Source organism: Silurus meridionalis, chromosome 13 (assembly GCF_014805685.1).
Source record: "Silurus meridionalis isolate SWU-2019-XX chromosome 13, ASM1480568v1, whole genome shotgun sequence".
Lineage (NCBI taxonomy): Eukaryota > Metazoa > Chordata > Actinopteri > Siluriformes > Siluridae > Silurus > Silurus meridionalis.
This window is the reverse complement of record NC_060896.1, coordinates 22,299,285-22,324,284: the sequence shown is the minus strand read 5'-3', so window position 1 is coordinate 22,324,284 and position 25,000 is coordinate 22,299,285. Positions and strand designations below refer to the sequence as shown.

Genomic DNA, 25,000 nt, shown 5'->3' with positions numbered 1-25,000 from the left:
GTCACAGTGCAGCTTATAGAAATCGAATATGGTTTTAGAGTTATCCCTAATAGGCAAGCCAGTGGTGACAGTGGAAACGAATAACTCCTTGAGTCAAAGCCCTGAGAAGAACCAGACTCAAAATTGAACCCATCCTTTTCTGGCTGATACCAGATGTGTCTGTGTGATTGTACAGGATGTCTTTGTATGCTGAGATTTAAGATTCCGCATCACTAGAACTAAGAGGCCTGTTCCAGACAATGTTCTCGAGCACATGAAGATATGGTTTGCCAAGGGTGGAGTGGAGAAAACATAGTGGCCTGCACAGAACCCTGAATTTAACCCTATTAAACACCTATGAGTTGTTTACCAGGCCTTCTCGACCATCACTAATGCCCTTGTGGCTGAATTGCCAGATTCCAAAATCTAGCAGAAAGCCTTTCCAGAAGGACACACTATATTAATGATCATGACATTAGATTTCTGATTGGAAAAGGTCATGCATTTTAAATTACAATTGAACTTTTTGGCAAGGAGTGTAATCCTCAACAGCTCAGTTGTATAAATGAGATAAATTAGATAGTCGCTCTGGATAAGGGCATTACACACACATAGCTAAATGCTATAAATCTAACTGATAAGGATTTTCAACTAGAAAATAAAGTTGTGTAGATGACAAAGAAGGAAATTATCATTCTAAATACTAAATCTACTGCTTCTTAAAGTGTCTCTATGACTTAATATGGAGGGAATTATACAAGTTGATGATTTTAAAAGAAGAAATAATTAAAATTTGTTTTATTTTGTTTAAGCAGAGAAAAAAGTGGGTTAGAGTCCCTGCCATACCAGGCTGCCACTCTTGGGCCCTTGAGCAAGGCCCTTAACCAATCATGGGTGCACAGTTGAGGGAATTGGGATAAAGTACTCAACCATGGATTGTACCAACCCAGACACAAAAGGAGGAGGGTGGGCATTGGGCTAGCAACCTGACTCCGTAACAAAAATGCTATGGAAACAGCAAGTAAGCCATCATGTCACACAAAGCGCCTCATGGCATGGGAGGAATGGTAAACATTTCTAATAACTCTACTAATTTAGTTGTATTGTTTCATACATAGTCAGTTAGTTGTCCAATAGCTGTCCTTTTCAATTTGGTTATTTGGAAAACTGATAAAGCCATAAATACTACATATGTGCTTTTATGTTATTCTGGTTCTTAATTCCTAATTATGATTTATGTTAACATCAATTTAATTTTGAAACATTTACATTCTAACTTCCATGTGGTCTGTTGTAAGCTGCATGTGTGATTGCTATACAAGTGCTAGGTTGCGCAAGATTTTTCTTCCTAATTATTATTTTTTTCAATTGGTGCTACATTATATAGCACGTAGCACAAAATATTCGATCTAAGCATTAGGTCACCTGATTGATTTTTGTCACAACTGATATGAACTAATCAAGGCCAGGTCAGGTCAGGCTTTATTTTTTCTTGTTGCACTTGTTGCATTGGCATGATGAAATTTGTATATTATGACTACAGAAGACCAATTAATATTTTGAGTTGTCAGTATTAAATAAAGGGTGTGTTAAACATTATATTATTAGATCCTACTGAGGAATATAAAAAGACACAATAATCATAATAACCTGTTCTCTGAGGTTCTTGTGAATTACCAGGATAAATATTAAAATCTCTATCAATTACTGCTACAGAAACAACCAGGTTCAAAATTAACCTGCAAATTCACAAACAGATTATGGGCTGGACACCTGCAAATAAGTAAACCAATGTTGAAGCTTATGTCAGAATATTAAATATCAAATGGATTGAATTCATATTAAGATTAAATCTATGATCAGTAATAGTTCTATTCACAATAAGTGATAGTAGTCCTAGTTTTAGAACAAATGTCCTCTTTAATAGTAAATCAGGGGTATTATGTTCAGTATATAAGGAAACCAAGAATTAATATTTCTACATTCTTTAGCTAGTGGAACAGACAGTTGTAATATTTGGAAACCCAAATGATCACTTAGTGGATCTAGCTGATGGTCAATTAGCCTGCTTGTCTGCTCCCTGGCCTCAGCTCTGGACTGTCAGCACTGGGCCTGTTCTGAGGCTGCCTATAAAATCCAACATTTGGGAAAAATGTTTGTGCTGAATTCATCAGGTGATGCTCTACATGGCAGACACATTTGATTTAATGTTTCAATTCAATCAATATTGTACCCAATTAAAAGAGGTTAATTTTACTGTAACAACTAAAAAACATTTATTCTTTATTATCATCACCCCTGTCACTCTCCTCCTTTTAATGCCAAATCACATCTCACATAAACTTACTTAAATAGACCTCCTACTTTTGAGCTGATAAACGTCTCAGGAAAAGGAGTGTAAAGGTTAAAGGACCTACGTGTGCTAGCATTTCTGATAAGAAATCCAAAATAATGATGTCAAACCAGTTCTGATACTGATTTCAGGTCTGTAGGGAACAAACTGGCAGCTATTTTGATGACGTTTCAGCTGAAACTTTGATAAGTGCCACTGATGAGTGATATAACTTAAATTCTAAACACAGAAAGCTGCTTTGCATTACAATGCCATTGCACTCATTCCTTCAGAGAAAAGAAGGAGAGCTGTAGAACCAGTTCTTAGTCACATGGGCAGGTTGTCCTAATAGAAGGACTTTTTTTCTGTTCTTGTTTTTCTTTTTACTTTCTGTAAATTACATTACGTTTAATGAAGGATTAATCCTCCACTCACCAAATGCTGCTTTAATCTGGACATAAAGGTAAATCTTAATAATCCAAATAACACATGTAGAGCTTTGTAGCATTCTAATGTTAAATATACAGCCAAACCTGTCTTTCTAACTCTTCATGATCTAGTATGTCAATGAAAAGTAATGATCATGAATTAAAGTTGTAATAGACATTTGCAGTGTACTGTATATTATTCTACATGTAGACCTTTAAATACTTTTTAAACAGTTTTGTTTAAATTCTTTAGAATTCTTTAGAATATTGACAATATATATATTGAAATTATAAACATTTAAGAAATATGTCAAGAAATGTCTATTATTATATGTTTAAAGGATTAAAAAATGCAAGCATTTACATTTTATTAAAATCATATAGATCTCATATTATATGAAATGCTCAGTTGTATTAGGCACTTACTAACCACACTACTTATTTATACTTTACACCTATGTACACTTTACTGTCTTTTAGCCTTTTATCTGCCGGCATAACAGGTTTGCTGTGTTGTGTATGCAGTATACATGTGCATAAGAATGCTGACACACAATTCGTTTTTAAGGACTGTAAAATCTTAAGATCTGAAGTGATTTATGTTCTAAAACGTTTCTAAAAATGATCCTATTAAGCACAGTGGTGTGCAGTTAAATGCTTAAGCTCTCTCCATGCTGGATGTAGGGAAGAGCTTTAAGCTCAGCGGTGTGCTGATAAATGGAAACCCTTGATGGGAAACAACCCAGCTGCATTGAAAGGCAAATTTGCTCTGTCTTCTTTCCTCGAAAACCTCAACAAAGCACCTTGTTTAGAAGAAAGAAGTGAAAAATCATCCCGTCCCTCCCCCGTCTAGTTTGTTTCTCTACAACTTTGCTCTATTGTCCAGAACACACATGCTTTCACACTGTTTACAATGTTGTATGGGATCTTGTTTGACACTTCTGTCTTCATAGACTGCATGTCATCCTCAGGGACCTTACTGTAAATGGGAAAATGCGTTTGTGTTTTTTTTTGGGCAAAGTTTTCTTATTGCAAGTCTTTTATTCGTGATCACCCATTTTATTTACAACAAAACAAAACTAAATATTCCTGCTGTATGTTATCACTCTGTTACATAGGTGCAGAATTTCTGTTTACTAAAAGGAGGAACATCTGCATACTGAAATTAATATGGGTGGGATATAAACAATATTTAATTTCCTTATGTATGTTACAATGTTAGAGCGGCAGCCATCTTGAAAAATCAGACTTTTGGATTTTTGTGTGCAAATTCACCTCCCATACCCCACATTGGAAAGTTGGAAGTTTCCATTAATTTAAATTTGTAAATCATTTATATTATTATTATTACTACCACTATGGGACATGTTCTGCTGTACTTGCCACTGTACTTCTTTCCATCTACTTTTCGTTACCCAAATTGCAATAAATGATACATTTTATAGTCTATTATTTAATCTATTCTGTTCTGATCTATTGTTGTATCTAGTTAGCACACAACATCCAGTATTTATATATACAAATATAGAGTTTGTATGTGTTTTGCACTTGACATTGTCCTGTATATACATGTTATGTAATCCTGTGTTTCAGAAGAAACGACATTCCAGTGAAAACAGAAAAAAGATCAGGTTTTAGGGAAATAGACTAGCATTGAAAACAAAGTATAGCCAAACAGGTGATATTAGTTTACTGCTAAAAGTATGTCTGTGGACAATCAAGAGAGTTCTTACAGTGCTTTAATACACATCCTGGGTATTTTCAAAGGAAATTGTGCCAGCAGTGTTGAGATGTACGTTGAGGCTTGTTAGCACTCTTACTTGTGTTTTTTGTTTTATGCACTCAAGAGGTGTGAATGCTCTTGTAAATCTTACAGCTACAGTGCTTCCTGTAGAAGTGGTAATAGCACAACACGTTGTTACTGCGGTCTAAGGGGCTCACTAGAAAAGGCTGGAAGTGAATGAGAATTGGAATAACATGGGATCTTTTTATTTGCATTAGAAACAGTCATAAAAACACCATCAACATCATTTAAAATTCACCTCCATTTTGTAGTATGTACTTTCAGACTTTTTTCTGCCTTGACACCTATATTTATCTAATGATTAGTTGTTAATGAGCTGACACATCAAGTCAGGGGCATTCCAAAGAAACATGCGAAAGCATTCAGGATAAAGGAAGTAAAACATTGAAAATGTTGAGCTTTAGAAATGTATGTAAATTAACATCTACAGTGTACAAAATATACATTTGTAGACGTAATAGAAAGCTTTGCATGTGTACTGTGTTGCCTTTAAAACTGCTATTAAGCCTTTTATATCAAAAGATCTGATTCAGGATCTTCTCATTTGTAATATTCACATAGTGACATTTCTGTAATAACTGCAAATGGTATACAATGGCTTTTTAAAATCAGGTCAGTATATTGAGGCAGTGCTTCATTTGTTAAACATGAGGTACTGACACACCAAGGAGCAAATGGGCAGATATTGACACAACAATCCTCCAAATGCTTAATGGAATACTGTTGAATGCCTTCACAGACTTACAACCAATAGCCTTATTATGAAAACCACCCTTATATGACTCCAGGACAATGATGGATTGCAAGCATAACCTTTCAGTGCTGCTATGAGAGGACTAGAAGTGTATACTTCTATCTATAATTTTCTTTTAAACAACATAACATGCATTTAATGACTTAAATACTATTATCAATGAAAAAAAACTCATCAGTTCTACCTATGCAAATACTCCATAGCATGGTCATTATTGATTTATAATCTTTCCAAGTGCTTTTGCCCAGCATGCCTGTGGAAATTCATTGTGTTTTAGAAAAGGGATTCTCTTTCAGAAGAGGGGGTAAAACATGTAAAAATATACATATTTCATATATTACACATTGTTTAAAAAAGTCTACAATAATACACAAAATGGCCAAAGGTATGTGGACACCAGACAAATCACCCCATCACACAGCATTTTGAACATTCCCTTGCAGATTTATATCTATAAAACAAACACCATTCTTTTTCAAGGATTCAGGGTCACAGCTGTAGTGCTATTTGTTCATCCACCCCCAAGAACATGAGTAAGGTCAGGTGCTGATGTTGAGTAAGGAGGCCTGGTATTTAGAGTTAAGATCAGGGCTCTTTGCAGGTCATTCTAGTGACCTTGGTGTAGCATGTCTTCATGGATATTGCTTTGTGCACAGGGGCATTGTCCTACTTAAACATGTTTGGACAAGGCCTTTTAGTTCCTGGAAAGAGAAAATGTAATGCCACAGCTAATGCAAAGACATTTGTTACACTTGGGTGCTTCCAGCTGAGAAGTTTGGAAAAGAACCTTTTCTGAACAGGATCTGACACTTTAGCAATTAGAAAAGGGTTCGAACATCTATAAGCTTACAGTTATTTAATACACTACACATTATTTAAAAAGTCTACAATAATATACAATATGGCTAAGTTATTTGGACACCGGACTAATCACACTATGTGCTTTTTGAACCCAATTTCATGCTGATTTAATCCTATAAAAACAAACTTTGTCATTGCAGAGGTACACAGCAACGAAATGCAGTTTAGCATCTACCAGAAGTGCAGTTAGTTGCATTTGTGCAAATTGACAAGTGCAGTAAATGATGCCATTAAATGTACAGCAAATGAATCTATATATATACATATACAGTACAGACCAAAAGTTTGGACACACCTTCTCATTCAAAGAGTTTTCTTTATTTTTATGACTATGAAAATTGTAGAGTCACACTGAAGGCATCAAGGGCTATTTGACCAAGAAGGAGAGTGATGGGGTGCTGCGCCAGATGACCTGGCCTCCACAGTCACCGGACCTGAACCCAATCGAGATGGTTTAGGGGTGAGCTGGACCGCAGAGTGAAGGCAAAAGGGCCAACAAGTGCCAAGCATCTCTCGGGGAACTCCTTCAAGACTGTTGGAAGACCATTTCAGGTGACTACCTCTTGAAGCTCATCAAGAGAATGCCAAGAGTGTGCAAAGCAGTAATCAAAGCAAAAGGTGGCTACTTTGAAGAACCTAGAATATGACATTTTTCAGTTGTTTCACACTTTTTTGTTATGTATATAATTCCATATATAATTCCACATGAGTTAATTCATAGTTTTGATGCCTTCAGTAATCTACAATTTTCTTTGTCATGAAAATAAAGAAAACTCTTTGAATGAGAAGGTGTGTCCAAACTTTTGGTCTGTACTGTATATATAATGTATGAACAAATGATGAGAGGTTATGTTAGCAGGATGTGTGTAAAATATGTGTAGAGAATGTGGGATATAAAAGTTTCTAATATGGGATTTGTACAATAACTTAATCGGATTTGTTCATTATAAGTTCAGTAGCTGATTTTGGAAGGGTTTTTTTCTCTTCTCTTTTCTGTATTATAGATTGTACTATTATAGATACTTTTATCACATAGAGAAACTATGGAACACACAAATATATATTTTCCTCAAACCCCAGGCTCCTTTATTTCCTTTGACATTTATATCTTTCTTTTGTTAAAAATTGACTGAAACTTTTTTTTTCAACCAACTAACTGAAATGAAGTGAAACTTTTTGTTTGACCACATCATAGACAGAAAGTTTCGACTGTTCTATTATTATACAAATTAGCTGACCAATCGTGGCGTGTGGGCGTGTCCACAGTGAAAGTGGGAGGGGTCTGTGTGTGTGAGCGCACGCTGCTTTCTGGGAGGGAATCAGATCGCGTTTACAGGCGAGTGTCATGCACTGAGCTCCAGGTAACACAACCTCAACCATAATAACCTGATCATACACATCAAACAGTTATTGTTTAGGACTTCAGTGTAGTTCAGTGTGTTCTTTTAGTATTTCGAGGCTTTGCAGGTATGTACGTGTGTGTGTGTGTGTGTGTGTGTGTGTGTGTGTGTGTGTGTGTGTGTGTGTGTGTGAGAAGATATAAATATGCAAGCCGTACAATTTTTTTCTTATGTGGTTAAGTAGATGTAATGTGATTTTAGGAAAGGATATGTGTGTGTGTGTGTGTGTGTGTGTGTGTGTGCGCGCGTGTGTGTGTGTGTGTGTGTGTGTGTGTGTGTGTGTGTGTGTGTGTAAAGATATACAAGTGCTTTTGGATTTTTCTATAATCGTTTTATTTGCATGGATTAAAAAAATATATATATATATATATATATATATATATATATATATATATATATATATATATATATATATATGGTTATGCATATGTAATATGGCTTAAGGAAAGCAAGTGTGTGTGTGTGTGTGTGTGTGTGTGTGAAGTTAGAGATATACAAGTGCTACAGTTTGTTCTATATACATTTAATACTTGCTTGAGTTTACAAAGAATGAGTGTTAAAGTGTTTAGAAAAAAGAAAAAAAGTCTTATAGAATGCAAGTGTGTGTGTGTGTGTGTGTGTGTGTGTGTGTGTGAAGATATGGATATACCTATAAGTCCTACACTTTTAAATATTCATTTTATATTTGCATGAATTTTGAAGAATTAGTATTATATTATGTAGATGTGATATGGCTTAAAGAAAGGAACGTGTTTGTGTATGTATAAAAAACTGAAGGAAGTAAAAGAGTTGAAAGGTTTCATGTTTGTTTACTGAAGTTAGAGTTAGGAGGAATAATTAGGAATTAATTAGCTGCATTAATGATTGTGTCAACGATCCTTACAAGGATAGCGTGAGAGGGTGTTTGTGTGTGTGTGTATTTGTGTGTGCATGTGACGTGTAAATTCAAACCGACTCTTCTTTAGCTTCCCCCCCTAAGGATATATCAGCGAGACCTGTCTCTGCTTGAATTGATGCCAGATATTCTGCATTTCATCATGGCTTCATCTCTTTCCTTGTCATCGCTGCTTGGGTATTGCTGTTAGGGGTTTTGTTGTGGAAAAGCTTTGTTGTCCCGTTGCACTGTCTTGACAGGGTCATCATGGGAGCAAACCCCTCAGCGATTATTTAGTCTTGTTGGACAAACACAGCAGTGTATGCTGCCTGTGACTGAGGCGTAGCATTCCCACCTGAAGGTGACCCGGGGGTAACCATCCAGACACCTTATATAAGGTGTTGTTAATAAAGATGCTGTTAGTTGGACTGGTATCGTTCGGATGTCGGAGATCTTGCATCCAATCCAATCGGAAGGATTTTTTTGGAACTTTAAATGGCTACATACATTTTGACAAAATTATTCTGTATTTCTTAGTAGGAGAAAACTGGATTGTGTTTGCATTGTGGATAATTTTTGTTTGAAAGCAACAATTTCGTGGAATGTTTCAAAAAAAGGTACTTTTTTCTTTAGTTTTTACATGTTTCAGATAAAAATTTTAAATCAAATGATAATTTCTTTCAGAAACAAATATCACATGGATTATAGATGTGGGTTGATACTGATGGTTTAAAAAAGAAAAAAAAAGAAAAGAAAAGAATGGAAAAGAAAAGGAAAGAAAAAGTGAAGCTGACCTATCTCCGGTTGGGTGGCTCTCAGTTATCTTCCGTCTCTAGAGCCAGTGTAGTAGCGGAAATGTTTGGGATGTTTCTGATGAGCTCTAATTGGAATTTCTTTAAACTGGTTTGAAAAAAGAAAAATAAATAGAATAATATTATAAATAGTAATAATATTGTTTTTATTAATATAGGAATCTATTGCAAGGTAATTTCCCTTTAATTCTCTATAATACTTTGAAATAGGCTTTATGTACATAATTATATATATATTATCATTAACAGTTAACCCCTCTCCGAAAATCCGAATGCATATACATTGAAATCGTATTGTACGGAAGCCGGAAGTTAAATAAATCCAAATGTTCACTCTGCAGCTTTAGATTTCTGTTTTCAAAACCTGTCACTGTTGTGCAAGTGAACTTTCAGCGATATGCGAACAGTCTCAGCATTTGACTTTACAGAGCAGGAAGCAATTTAGAAGGAAGGAAAGAAAGTAATCTCCCAACTATCACTGTCCGCTCAGACCTCAGTACTGGACAACTTGATTTTTATCCATGTGTGACCTCCCTTTTCTAAACATTACAGGGTTTGACATCATAGTTCACTTCACAATCAGAATCCAACTGAAATAAACCAATGTCTTCATATTAGTAATTTATGCTTAAACAATGGCAGCATGTTCAAACTTTTTGCTTCAGCAACCCCTGTAACACGGTTTTTCCGTCTTTTTTCCCCCCACATGTGGTATTGATCTTTAGAACCTTCTTTGTCTTGTAGCCCAATTTGTCTGAAGCTTCTTTTAATGAGTGGGTGTTAGGAGGGAGGGACGCTGAAAGAGAATCAAATCTGCATGTGTAAAGAGATTGTGAGACTCTGGCTTCTTCACTTAGATGATGGGGCGGGAGATCTCTGGGGGACTGTACACACCTTCCAGGCTCCATGTTTCGAATCCAGAGAGGAAATGTAGCTTGTGAGAAATGATTAGCTGCTCTGCTATGATTCGTATGGCTTTCTCAATATTGACTTTGGCTGCAAATAGTCTTTATATTGGAACTTAAATTCATAAGTACTCCAGGGCTGCACTATTGGATGTAAATCATGGGAAAAATTTTCCTGCTTCATCTCTTGCAGTCAAGTTATGACAAATTAGGCTTTGACAAAGTTGCTGGGTAAAACGTCTGCAACAACAGAAACCTATTGGTCCCTATTGGGCTTTAATTTATCTGACAAATACACAATTTGTGTTAGGACATGGATCTTAATGAGCTAATTCTGATGTGATGAACACTTGCCTAGTAATAAGTATTACAGATAGCTAGCTCACTAGGTCCAGTGTTAGCAAATGTTAGATCATTTTGATTTTATATTATTATTACTACTACTATTTCTTCACTAATTTTCAAATGAACTTCTAAAATCTTCTAAAAAAGGGAGTCATTAGTCATACAAATTAATAATTTGCCATGTTGCTGTTTCTATTCCTTTTACGTCAGATGGCCGGGAAGCCGTTCCGTGCCACCTTCATCTGGAGCAGCATCATTAACAACCTGCAGAAGCAGGTGGAGGTCAAGAGACGACGCCATAACCTGAAGTCTTACCACGACTGCTTCCTGGGATCTGAGGCCGTGGATGTGGTGTTGGCTCACATCATCCAGAACAAGTTCTGTGGGGATGATGAGGTGCCACGTTTCAAGGCGGTGCGTCTCTGCCAGGCGCTTATGGACTCGCGGGTGTTCGAAGCAGTGGACACCAAGGTTTTCAGTAAAGAGAAAAGGCCGGCTAAATTTGAGGACAGCAGCTGCAGTTTGTACAGGTTCCTGAATACAAGTGCTAGCAAGGATATGATCGAACACACCTATGAATCTGCCTGCATTAACACGACTGTGCCACAGAAAAGGTACTTGTTTTTTCAGTTCAAAGAATCGATAATATGGGCAAATATGGGGGAAGTGGTAGCTTAGTGGTTAAGGCTCTGGGTCGCTGATCTGAAAAAGTTGGGTGTTTAAACCCTGGTATTGCCAAGCTGCCAATTTTGGGGGCCTTAAACAAAGCCCTCAACTAATTTTGCTCCATGGTGCTGTAACCCTGCGCTCTGACCCCAGCTTCTTACATTGCTGGGATATTTGAAGAAATAACAATTACTCTGTGGGCTCAATAAAGTATACTAAAAAGTAAGAAAAGACACACTGCAAACAAAGTATAACGAAGCTTTCGACGCTTTCGAGTTAAGACATCGATTAGTGGAAAAAAATTTATTCAGTTAGATTTGGAAGAGTAGAACTGAATGAGTTGAATTATTTTCTTCTATTCTATATTATTCTATGTAATGACTGTTAAATATCTTTAGAAGTTTGATTGTGAGTGTGATATGATGCACTGGCATCTCATTCAAGGTGTTCTCATGCCTAGTGTGACCCCGACCAAGTGACTGGAGAGCACTTTTGGAGATAAACGGACATCATCCAGAATCGAATACATCCAATATAGTTTTGACTAATTTTGAACCTTACCCACTAATCCCAGAATACAGCACACATGTATAGTGTGTCATTTTATGTAGTGTGTATTAAACTCGATTTAGGATCTCTTAGGCAACATTCTGTCCAAATTCTAATCTAATTCAACCTTTCCACTCAGGGACGAGGAACATGAGTATTCAAACACCTCACCAGTCAAAACAGATAAATCTTTGGAGGACGTTTTAGGGAACCTGAACTCAAACACAACCATCACACCCCAGCTGATGAATCTGGGTCTGTCACAGGAGCGTAAGTCACTTCAAAACGAACTACACATTTATCTTCATTGCGATGTTTATTCTTTTCCAGTGGTTAAAAAAAATTCCTGAAATGATATATATATATTTTTTGAAACCCACGTTTTCTCCCGTACAGTGGTGGATGAGGTTTGGCAGCAGCAGGCAACACTTAGATTACTGCAGCTGATCGAGTTGCCTTTACTGGAGAACCTTTTGGAAGGGAAAGAAAGTCCCCGCCCTCCTCTGCACGGTATGGACAGCGACCCAGACCTTCTCTACACCAGCAACTATGTGGACCGAGAAATCCTCAAAGCCTTCAGTGAAGCTCAGTATGTGAACTTCTTCATCTCCTAATCTAATCTAAATAAGTTTTTCTTCATCTTTTTGCCACCCATGTCTTTTTCACCTCCTTCTTCTCCTTCCTCATTTTGACTTCTTTTGTTTTTATGTATGGAAATAAAAGTAACCAAACCATTTATAAATTAAAAAAAACTTTATATATAACATATATATATTTAAATACACACACACACACACACACACACACACACACACACACACACACACACACATATATATATATATAAACATTATTATGTTTTTTCAATACAGGTGGTCCCAGAGTTACGATGGTTCAACGTCTTAATTTTAAGATGACGATCCTTATACCACAAAATTGTAAACATATTTTAAGTTCCGGCAGCAGGTAAACGCTGCCGTGTATATGTGGTATGTGGTAATCTCTTGGGATATAATCGCCTTACTCTAGTGTCTAGTGTTAGAGCGCAATTCTTTCTTGTGTTTATGGTGTTTTGAAGCCCAAATTTAGATCTTGACGATCTCTTTTTTATTGGCTCCACCCCCACTCACGAACCTGCGCTCACCCACGCACCCGCTGCCACATACAAATATACTCTACAGTTTATACATTACAGTACTGCTCTGTTTTGCTAAATATAAGTATATACTGGAATTTGTTAAATTCCTTACAAATAACAGTATACAACCCCACACGTTAGCATTCTTTAAGACTCCATGTCTCAACTTAGATTTTCAATATTTGAATAAACAATATTTTCAAGTTACGATGAGGTCATTGGAACGCATATAGCTATCATAATATGGGGACTACATGTATTACATTTGTTATTACTATTGAGCAACTACAATTAAATATTGGTTATAATATTTTATTGCAAATTTTTTAGTCATTAAAATCACAATACTGTGAAATTCTCAAATCCGATTGGTTACAGTGTACTGATTATAGTTAAGTGCTACTTTCTCAAATGATATTGGTTCACCTGCCACATAAACATATTACAACATGAGGAACTGTTGATGTGGTGAAGTTCTCTGTTACTGGATTGCCAGTGGAGAGTGTTAACAGTGCTATGTAACAGTCAAAAAAGGTTTTCTGGAATGAAAAAAAATCTTCAGGACAGAGGGCTTTCCGGTTTGTCTGTTTTTTTGGTCTTGTTAACATTCAGAGAGGAATAAGGGAGGCTAGTAAGTGATAACAGATGCTGCAAAAACCGATTTCAGTGTCAGCAAAATGCTGATACTGTATACAGGGAGTAAAATACTTCAGGATGTATTGTTATAGAAAATGAGAAATCATCTTTGCAGCAGTAACTATAACTTTATTTCACACGGGCCGTCTCACATCACCCCATCGTTGATTAATTTGTTATAACACATTCTGTTGGGTTTTATTGTTTACATAGATTTTAATATTACTGATAAACATATATCAATATAATATTTTGAGGAATGATAAAAGTTATAAGTTTTAGCCACTTTCTTTACATGTAACAACCCAGGCCTACTTAAAACTTGGAGGTTACGTTCTGAATGTTTTTTTTTCCACGATGAATCAGGGATATCTGGGCTCGCATCGAACGCAGAATGCAAAACACACCACTCGTCGCGTGTGAACCGCTCAGATATTGTGTCCAGACAAATAGAGCCTGGCCATTAAATAAAGAGCTCTGTTTAAAAGCCTCGAGCCCCGAGGCTGCAATTTCTACTACCACATGGCTGACAGTCTGATGGTCAAGTGTTAACCGAATCTTCTTTTCTTTTGTCCTCTTCTTTAACCCTCGTTGCTCTTTTTTTCCATTCTGCAGTGCCGACGCATGGCTTTCAGCAGCTGTGGACTGTCTGGAGTTTCTTCCTGATCAGCTGGTAGTCGAGGTGAGCCGAGGACTTGCAAAGTGTCCGGAGGATACGGCACAATACAAACGTCTACTGTATAGCGTTCTGATCCAACACTATGGCCAGACGGACTATCCTCCGCTGTTTAGCAACCACGTGTTCGACATACACAGCGGCATCTCTGAGCTTTTAGGTGAGACAGATGAAAGAGAGCTTTGGTTGGGAGCTTTCTGGGTTCGTCCCTCCCCTCAAAACCATTCGCTAAGATAAGATTAATGACCCCTCTGCAATAATATCTGAGTTCACAGTGCTCTGTGATAAACAAGGGTTTTATACAAGGTGTATTCCTCATTCATGTCCAGTGTTCCTGAATGAGATAAAGTGGTTTGTAAAAGGAAAGTGAATAAATGTAGTAGAAAGGGAAAGATATATAGAGAGTAGCGGTGTAATGGTACACAAAATTCATGGTTCGGTACGTACCTCGGTTTTTAAGTCACGGTTCGGTTTAATTTTAGGCAAATTTTTTAGTTTATTATTATTAATATTTGTGATCAACATATGTACTGTTTACATTTTTAAAACAATTTAGATTAGATTTTTTACTTTTCATTTCACTGCAAGTTGTATCCTGCATGTGACTGTTTTTGACAAATAAAAAAAATTCTTGGATCTTGAATCCATAGCGCTAGCGTTAACCGCAAGACACTTCCTGCTTAGCGGCTAACGCTAGCGCTATTGATTCTTTAGTATTATAATGCATGCACCAACTCTAGTTTCTTTTTTATACCTCTGGCATTGTATGTTTAATAATAATAATAATAATAATAATAATAATAATAATAATAAATGCACTCAAAGTGCGAGGCGGAGATTAAACAAACCTGCGGTCCGCCACTTTATACGTTCCTGAGGAAACTCTATTTTTTATCTATGTTCCGCATGTTAAAAGGATTCCAATCGGTACACATGTGCGCCGAACCGAAAGCCCTGTACCGAAAACTTTCGGTATGAATACGTGTACCGTTATACCCGAGAAAGAGCCTAAACGTTTTGCACATCTCTCATAAAACATACAACTTTTTGGTTTATTTTTTATATTTATATACTTGTATTATGTCTCTACTCTTTTATATATTTTTGCACATTTCTTTTTCTTTGCTGCAGCTTTTTCTATATTTATTTAACAGTAACCTAAATCTAAATATTGTAAATAACAATAAAAGTATATTTATTTTCCTCACGAAGTTAAATAGACAAGACCGTTTATACAGATTTTCAACCTAGCCACATATGTCCAGTCCAGAACACCCCCTTTAGCTAATCATATAATGGGCAGGTTTTTTTTTCATTCTATTTACCAAAGCTAAAAGCTTGTTTAATTGCTAAAACGCTTGTACGTTGTAAGTAAGATTGTTGGGTGATTTAAACAACCCATTTAGACAGTCTGTTTGTGTTATCTAGAGCTACTGTATCCACAGTGCGTTCTTTCCTTAACATGTGTGTATTTGTGTATCTGCGTATGCTTGTTTGTAGTTAATGGAAAGCAGGAGCAAGCTCTGGAGGCCCTGCAGCTCTGTCTAAAACTCCAGGACTCCCGGAGTAGAGAGGAACTCCGCAGACTTCTCCGCTTCATGGCTTTTGCAGCACAACCAAATGACATCAAATTACACAAAGAGGTTAGACAGAGCACTTCTTGGTGTTTTAATGAGTGTAATATAATGAAAACAGTGCGCTATGGACCACTATTATATATATAACAGGTGTGTTTATGTACCAATAAATCTGCGACACACTTGTCAAACAATAAGTCATCAAAGATATCAGTGAAGTAGGTGAAAGGTCATAAAGGTTTCGTGTGGCATTACATATGTACATGTATAAATTATATGCCTATTCATAGAATATAGATCAAGAGAATAAAATATTAGGCAATGATGATAATATATAAAGTCATCACTCTGTATTGATATTAGTTACTGTATGCTGCTGTCATGCAGTCATTTTTTACTTGTTTTATTGCATTAACGTGAACTTTAATGTACGAGACAGTTGTCACTGAGACAGACTTTTATACCCGCTGCTAAGCAACGCCTGTCAAATAGAAAAGTGCTCTCATTATTCATAATCTAAATCAGGCTCTAAATAGTAAAATGGCTTCTTTTGCCATTTGGTAAAAGTAGTTGTTAAGCAGGATGTGAGCTGTGACACATCAACAAAAGGAGTATTATGAGTAGGCATGGGAAAAAACATATACAACAACCAAAAGACACTTTAGAAAGGAGTCAGACGCACCACTGCTCCTGAATGGAATCAGTGAAAAGCAGTGGTTAGGACATTGAACTACTGATCAGAAGGTCATGAGTTCAAATCCCACACCACCAAGCTGCCACTGTTGGACCCTCAGCTGCTGTTGAGAATCTGTTTATTTCTGGAAAGCTGCTTTGTGACTGCTATGTTAATATATGAGAAAACAAAACAGGGGACATTTGATGAATACAACAGAAGCATGTGTAACACATAATCAAGGGCTTTACCTTCCATAGTACACTGCATTCGATGACCATCTGTTGCTCATTAGCCACAAATTCATTGATATTGCCAAAATTCAGACTCACAGGTTGAAAAGGATTGATGTCAGTTCCTCATTGAACTTAGTGTATATTTACATAAATTAATAATGTATGCATTACAATTTGGAATCAACACCTACTCAATTTGGTTTTGTACTACTGTATATTGTATATGCTTTACATTTGAAGGTGCAAAAGATTTCAGGGTTGAGGATTTAAGGTTAAGGGCCTTGTTCAAGGGCCCAGCAGTGGCAGCTTAGTGGTGCAACATCTTTAATTTTGAGCTACCCCTTATCCAAAGGCCTACTGAAATTAATTTAGTCAAGCCATCTTTTTATTCAAACGATTGGGCTCCAAAGCCAGTCACAATGACTCAGCATAGTAAATAGTTTATTCAGCTTGTTACCACACCACACCATAAGAAGTGGCCCACACTATTATAAAGCGAGAAAACATGCAAGCTTGCTTGTGCATACTATACAAATACACTAAAGTGGAAGTGATAATGTTAATCAAGGTATAAATCCTGACTGCATGCCATGGTTGTTGTTTGTTCCCCAGATAGAGAACAGGATGGCCGTGAAGAGAGCTTTCTCCACTGCTATTGTTTACAGCACCAGGCTTGCCAAAGGAAAAGTGGATCTTCTGGTGCTTTTTATGATAGACAATCACTTGGATCTTTTCAAGGTGATGCATTAAAACTTTTAGATTAAATTTTTCTTATTAAAACGCAAGATGTTATTTTATTTGGGACATATTAATTCACTTTATGGACAAAAGTCCAATGTGGGCAGGGAGGATGTTTCACTAGATTTTGGTGAGGGATCTGTGCTCATTCAGACACAAGAGTGTTAGTAAAGGCAGGTACTGATGTAGGGTGAGGAGGCCTGGTGTGCGGTCAGCATTCCAATTCATCCAAAAGGTGTTCAGTAGGGTAGCTCTGTAGAAACTCACTCGGGACCAAATTAAACCATATGTTCATGGAGCTGGCTTTGTGCACATGACCATTGTCATGCTGAACAGGTTTGGGTCTCCCCGTTCAAGTGAAGGGAAAATATAATGCTACCGCATGCAAAGACGTACCATACATTTGTTTTGCCAATATTGAAAATATTTGGATAATAACATAGGTTTATGTAATGATTAATTCCAAATATACAGTGACACATGCAATAGCAGTGAGACCTACTATGATCTACATCTAAAAAAATGTTGATGAAGGTGCAGGAGTGGTAGTAGAACATGCACTGTTTTTTTTTTACAAGAAATACTTAAAAAATGAAAAATAAAAGATTGCAGATAGACGATATGATACACGCCACTTTTATGACTCGTGTAAACGATAGTCTGACTCATGACAAGAAAACTAGAGAAAGTATGAGAATTTTTAAAAAGTACCAAAAAAAGTATGCAGCAGTGTTAAAATGTTATATTTTTATTTAGAAAATGTTTTGAAAAAATGCATTGATCCGTGTATAAAATAAGAGTTCATGCAGTTGAATAGTCTAACTGTTAACTCGTGTTGTACTAGAAATGTGTAAGTTCTGCATTGAGAACATTATGATGCATTAAGATTATCTATGCTTAGCCCTTTTATTTATTATTATACTGTAGGAAAGGTGTGCAGTTATGGAATATAAATATGATATGATTTAGTGATTGCGCTAAAGGAATAATATATAAATAATCCTTTTTACCACCACATATTGTAATAGAAGGAATTGAGACGGATCATTTAATCGCCTTTTAATGGTGCACAAAAATGGCAACAAAAAAAAAAACGGAAACTCTATTTACATTTACTTTAGACTTTTGCATTTTCATGAATGAATGCAAGAATATTGACGGCATATCTCTATTAATGTTTCCCCAGATTCCTGTATCGTTACACAAGCTTGTTAGTGATAAACTAGCAAGCATCATCAGGGGCAAAGATCCTGATGTTGTTACAGGTAAGTGCATGAGAACTTGCATCGTTTTTCTAAGTATATGTGCCGATGTCACAACAATGATAAATAAAAGATAAATCAGAGTGCTTTTTTAGAGTTCCACACTAGAAAGTGAACCTCTGCTCACACCCAGGTGGTGAAGAGATTATTATAACGCTTATCAGGGCTGCTACAAATAACCAATAATGTTAAAATGAACGATTCTGCATCTAATCTGAGCTGTATATAAAATGGGAGGGCTATTAAAAAACAGTAACTTGCTATTACTTTTACAGAACCATTAAGGTCTTAAAGAACAGGTTGTCCTCATAGGAATAAAACTGAATACACAAAGGAGAGCACACACACACACACACGCCGCCCTTAAAAGATTAATAGGTCAGATCATTTAAATCTTTAATTTATAGCTTTTCAATTCAAAGACGACACAAATCTTACAGTTCTGTAGTTTCTCCCATTTTTTTAAATTTGTACTTTGATTTGATTGTATGCTTCATTTGTCTTCCTACTCAGTTACTTTTTGAAAAACACTGATTGTAAGGGTGGTGTTCGTTGTTTATGTTCATTACACCTGCTATTGTAGTTCATGTGTGCTTTCTCAATCATACACCGATCAGCCATAATATTATGACCTTGTGAAATGAATTACACTGATAGTTAGTGGGTGGGATTTATCAGGCAGCAAGTGAACATTTTTGTCCTCAAAGAGGATGTGTTCAAAGAAGGAAAAATGGGCAAGCGTAAGGATTTGACGGGGGCCAAATTGTGATGTCTGTGGCCAAATTGTGATGTCTAGACCATTGAGTCAGAGCATGTCCAAAACTGCAGCTTTTGTGGGGTGTGGTCAGTGGTCAGTATCGAACAAAAGTGGTCCAAGGAAGGAACAGTGGTAAACCGGTGACAGGATCGTGGGCGGCCGAGGCTCATTGATGCACGTGAAGAGCGAAGGCTGGTCCGTGTGGTCCGATCCAACAGACGAGCTTCTGTAGATCAAATTGGTGAATAAGTTAATGCTGTTGATGCTCGACAGGTCAGGACTGTTTTGGCAGCAAAAGGGGGACCAACACAATATTAGGCAGGTGGTCATAATGTTATGGGTGTATGTCAGCAATGCAGATTAAAAGAATTTAATATTCCAAATGCAGGTTTCAGTAATAAAAAACCAAAAATAATCACCCCAATGTACAGCAAAGCTCCGAGATAATCATTTGACAAGTAGAGTACATAAGTCTAGGGATAAAAAGATGTCCGTCTGCTTAAACGTGTAATTTTTGCTCATAGGAAGTTTTTATTAAGACAGGAATTAAAAGATGGACTGGGAATATACAATTTTCTAGCCATTTAAAGTATTCGCCTTACAAACCCGTACCCTGAAAATGAGAGTAAACATGGCTGTGCTCTCTGAGAAAGAAGGGTTGCATTTTTTTTCCCCTCAGAGCCCATAATGCTGTATAAGCAGCAATTTGAAAATATATGGTATCCTGCTTCATGTGTCACAAGTTAGTCTTCACCTTCTGTGGTTGAGAGCGGTCATGTGAAAATGAAGAGTCATTAACCGGTTAATACAACTGCATTTTGGACAGGTTTACATGATGCTAGATTTTTCCGGTCACTTCTATATGTTTTTGTTAATAATTAATGGTTAATAATTTGAGGATACTTTGTTCAAAAGTGTGAGGAAAACACAAGTCAGCTGGAAATGTGAGGCAAAGTCTAACTACAGTGTGTCAAAGGAAAGAGTGTTTTCCGGCCCCTGCATAATCTCACATTAATGTAGTACGTGGCATCAGGCATATGATGTAGATTCAGACATACTATTTTGACATGATTTCGTCTTTGTAATCTATTGTTGAGTTTTAACATTCAATAAAGGGATTTTAAAGATGACTGCCGTTTAAGCAGATGGCAGAAAAATAAAACATACAAGCTAAAAAATACATTTTGAATGGGTTAAAATCAATTTCCTAGCAGTTATTCCATGGTTTAATTTTTTCAATTTTTCTTATTTTTTTTTCCAAACAGTGCACATTCTGCTTTTTTTATTTTGATTGGGTCACACGCCACAGTACTAGTTAATGGCTCATATGAATGTAGACACTCAGGGCTTATTTTTTATTCAGCCTACTAGGTTTAAATATTGTACAATTATTTGGCAGGTGTTTACTATGTTCTACAATCAAAAAAGCTTTAGTTGTGTACCATATATTTTATTTCTGCACCAACATTATTGTGGAAAGCTGTGAATTATTTGCCCAGCAGGTACTTTCACCTTTCCCTGAAACACAGAGTCACAAATACTCTACAGACAGGAACTCCACAGTGTTCTTTTCTAATCTTATAACAGACTTGCGGTAATAATTCATTTGTTTACAGTGAATGAAAATGTCATGATAAAGTCAATATCCAGTCTGCCGGTGTAATGAATATGGTACATTTTCCCACCATTTATAGAGCTTGATAGTTTGCAGTAACCTGATTTTTTTTTTAAAACATAAAGGTTGGTGATTGAGCAACTGCTTACAAAGTTATATATCCACGAACAATGATTTTAGTTGCTATAATGTGGAACATAATGCTAACATGCAACATTACCTTTAACTGTAAGTGGATGAAATGTCAAATTTGCCGTTCCATGATAAAGAACAAATACATAGCTTTGGTAAATTGCTGTTGTATAAATACATCACACTATCTTCCTAATGATTATTAGCCATTATGTCATTCATGCATGGATGTGCAGTTGGACACCTGATTTTTCCAGCCATGTGTTTTTTTCCTCAAACTTTTTCCACAAAATTGGAGGCACACCAATTGTATAGGACGTGGTAGCATGAAATCTTCCCTTAACTTGAACTAGGAGGCCCAAACTGACTCAGGACTACAGTTTGCTTCTGATCACCATCACTGTACCCCGCAACATTGTATATATATGTAATAAATGAACATTCGGTGCAACCCAGATTAGGACGGGTTTCCCTATTGAGTCTGGTTCCTCTCAAGGTTTCTTTCTTATGCCATCTCAGGGAGTTTTTCCTTGCTACAGTCGCACCTGCTCGCTCATCAGGGTCAAACTTACACTTAAGAAGAACATATAAATTTATCACCACATTATCTGTGTGAAGCTGCTTTGAGACAATGTTCACTGTTAAAAGCGCTATACAAATAAAAATAAATTAAATTGTATTGAACGTGTTCCAGCTGTACTACAGCTATACTGTACTAAACATTGACAAAATTTAACAGCAGTTCTGTTTTTTCTGTTTCTTTCAGGTCCATCTTACTGTAGACGTCTTTCAAGGGTCAGTTACACGCAAACAGTACAGAAAACCACTAAAGAGGAGCTTTACGCTTTACTTCGAACCATTCATGAGAACCCCAAACTTTCTGTAAAAGAAAAGCGCCGACTGCTCGGACAGTTCTACAGAGGACATCCTGAGATATTCGTGCAATACTTCGGCAACCAGCTATCCAGTGCTAATCTATAACACATCGCTTTACTGGAATGCACAAGATTGTATAAACGGATATGTAAATTCTGTACAATGTGTTGTGAATATTGTAAAAATAATATATATATGTATATTTGTAAATGTTATTTACTTTTTTAATGCATGAGTAAACTAAGGTCAGAGTGTGACATCATGCATACATAATGCCTGTATTAAAATGGTCAGTTATATTAATCAGGCTTTTTCCCGACTTGTAATGATAAACGGTTGTGTCCTGATGTAACTGTTCTCAAATTATGTGACTCTCATAGGCATTTGTCTTTTTTTTTTTTTTTTTTAATAAATAGGCTTTCATACTGATCTATGATCGCAGCCTTGTGATTATCCTCTCCCACCTGAATGTTTAGTACCAGTGCTCTAGACTCTACTCCAAATTACTAGCCTTTGTTGTTCCTCATTGTCTCAGTTTGTATTCAAAAGTAGAAGAAATGTGATATAGAAGAATTTATGACCAGTTCTTATTAATATATTTGTTATATTAATGGCTCTGTCCCAAACAGTAGAACGTATGTGTACTTGCTAGGAATCTAGTTATTTGGTTGTGTCCAACAACCGTTAGGGTTTTTTCATGTCATTGTGGCTTCATCAGAAACATTGTCTAATTTGCCAATCGTTCTAAGACTCAAGCAGTAGAACTGATGAGTAGTTAGTAATGTTTTACTAAACTGTAAGTCTAGAATTCATGGTTTGTTATAACTAGACTAACTAGTTATAAGCTAGATTTCTGACTCTCCAAATCACTATTAGTGAGTAATAAACATTATTTTATACTTGTCACATTTATGTAACAGCACAGTTCTTTTTCTGCATATTCCAGCGATGTAAGAAAGTTTAGAGTACATGTTACAGACAGTTTAAGGGCCTTGCTCAAGGGACCCAAGAGTGGCAGCTTAAATCGTGTCTTGAACCCCCTATATTCTGAACAGTACACCGAAGGCTTAGCTACTGATATACCACCGCCCAGCTTGTCAGGAAGCTGGGGTTAAAGCACCTAAGTGTGTGCCTTGGTCAAAAGCCCAACAGTGGCAGCTTGGTAGTGCTTTTAAATTTGTGTCCCAAACAGGAAGCAATTATATACAGTACAGACCAAAAGTTTGGACACACCTTCTCATTCAAAGAGTTTTCTTTATTTTCATGACTATGAAAATTGTAGAGTCACACTGAAGGCATCAAGGGCTATTTGACCAAGAAGGAGAGTTATGGGGTGCTGCGCCAGATGACCTGGCCTCCACAGTCACCGGACCTGAACCCAATCGAGATGGGTGAGCTGGACCGCAGAGTGAAGGTAAAAGGGCCAACAAGTGCCAAGCATCTCTCAGGGAACTCCTTCAAGACTGTTGGAAGACCATTTCAGGTGACTACTCATCAAGCTCATCAAGAGAATGCCAAGAGTGTGCAAAGCAGTAATCAAAGCAAAAGGTGGCTACTTTGAAGAACCTAGAATATGAAATTTTTCAGTTGTTTCACACTTTTTTGTTATGTATATAATTCCATATATAATTCCACGTGTTAATTCATAGTTTTGATGCCTTCAGTGTGAATCTACAATTTTCATAGTCATGAAAATAAAGAAAACTCTTTGAATGAGAAGGTGTGTCCAAACTTTTGGTCTGTACTGTATATAATACAGATCAGCCATAACATTATGGGCACCTGCCTAATCTTGTGTTGGTCCCCCTTTTGCTGCCAAAACAGTCCTGACCTGTAAAGCATTAACAACTTCTTTAGCAATTTGAGCTATAGAAGCTCATCTGTTGGATTGGACCACACGGACCAGTCGTCTAGACATCACAAATTGGCCCTTGTTAAACTTGCTCAAATCCTTACACTTGCCCATTTTTCCTGCTTCTAACACATTAATCTTGAGCAGAAAATGTTCACTTGCTGCCTAATAAATCCCACCCACTAACAGGTGCCATGCTGAAGCGATAATCAGTGATAGTCACTTTACCAGTCATAATGTTATGTTATGCCTGATCAATGTAATGCATACAAATATCAGCTAAATATATCTTCATGGCAGAACTATTAAATGAAGATTTGCTGTAATCCATAGCAGCAGGATATTAGGCATTGAGTGGAATTTTGGTTCAACTGTTGTGATTACCAAAACTGGTAAACAAAGTGTCTCTAACGTACACAATCCAGAGAATGACAACACAACCTTAGCAGATAAAGCCGCTCCATCACAGTTGAAACGCCACCAAATAGGTCTGGTGAACGTGAACATCTCCAAAATGCACTTGGTGTTCTAACATGAGAAAAAGCCATCTGTAAAGGGCCAGTTAAGAAAAGGTCAGTCTCGGTCTTGTCCGGGTTCTCCATGTCCTGCTGGGGAAGAATGTATTCTTTGTTGATGCGTAATGGGGATGAGGTTCGGAATGTGAGCATTAGACTTCGAAAACTGCCTTGTGGTCATATTTACAAATTAGGCACGGGTATAATGTGAAATATGAGGCTGAGTTATGAGACTGTTGCTTTGCAGTGACGTTTTGGTGAAACAATTTGGTCATCATTTTGGTGAAAAATAATCTGTACATTGTGACAACTACACCAAAATATGCAAACATTTTTAAACATTATTAAATTTGCTTATAAAACTATTCAAAATATTTAGCATATCAACTATTTATCCAAGCAATGGTATGAAGCGTATGAAAGTACTATTGCTACCGCACAGCTGCAGGGTCAATTCCAGGTTCCTGTCTATGTGCAGTTACACATATTTATCTATTGTTTACTTGGTTTTTCTTCACCCCAGAAAAGTAGAGTCCAATAATTTTGCATCTAAAGATTAAGAGCCAAGTTCTAGAGCAGGGGTACAAAAACTACAGCCCGCCCCCACA

General features: G+C 36.7%; 1 protein-coding gene across 6 annotated transcripts; it reads left to right on the top strand.

Moving 5' to 3' along the window:
• The first annotated feature begins 2,642 nt into the window (after positions 1–2,642).
• On the top strand, positions 2,643–22,454 carry depdc7a (DEP domain containing 7, paralog a). 6 transcript variants are annotated; one of them, XM_046863943.1, is made up of 9 exons: positions 2,643–2,774; positions 10,705–11,108; positions 11,849–11,979; positions 12,106–12,298; positions 14,099–14,319; positions 15,660–15,802; positions 17,258–17,383; positions 18,570–18,648; positions 21,916–22,454. In XM_046863943.1, the coding sequence occupies exons 2-9, from the start codon at positions 10,705–10,707 to the stop codon at positions 22,128–22,130; spliced, it is 1,512 nt and encodes a 503-aa protein (XP_046719899.1). In that variant the 5' UTR covers positions 2,643–2,774; the 3' UTR covers positions 22,131–22,454. The 6 variants fall into 6 exon arrangements, with proteins under 6 accessions (XP_046719899.1, XP_046719901.1, XP_046719900.1 ...); XM_046863945.1 differs by lacking the exon at positions 2,643–2,774 and adding an exon at positions 6,681–6,710; XM_046863944.1 differs by lacking the exon at positions 2,643–2,774 and adding an exon at positions 7,485–7,519.
• Positions 22,455–25,000: the final 2,546 nt, after the last annotated feature.

Coding starts and splice junctions, on each gene's coding strand:
- depdc7a (XM_046863942.1), top strand. Junction 11,109..11,848: donor ACGACTGTGCCACAGAAAAG/GTACTTGTTTTT, acceptor CTTTCCACTCAG/GGACGAGGAACATGAGTATT. Junction 11,980..12,105: donor TCTGGGTCTGTCACAGGAGC/GTAAGTCACTTC, acceptor TCTCCCGTACAG/TGGTGGATGAGGTTTGGCAG.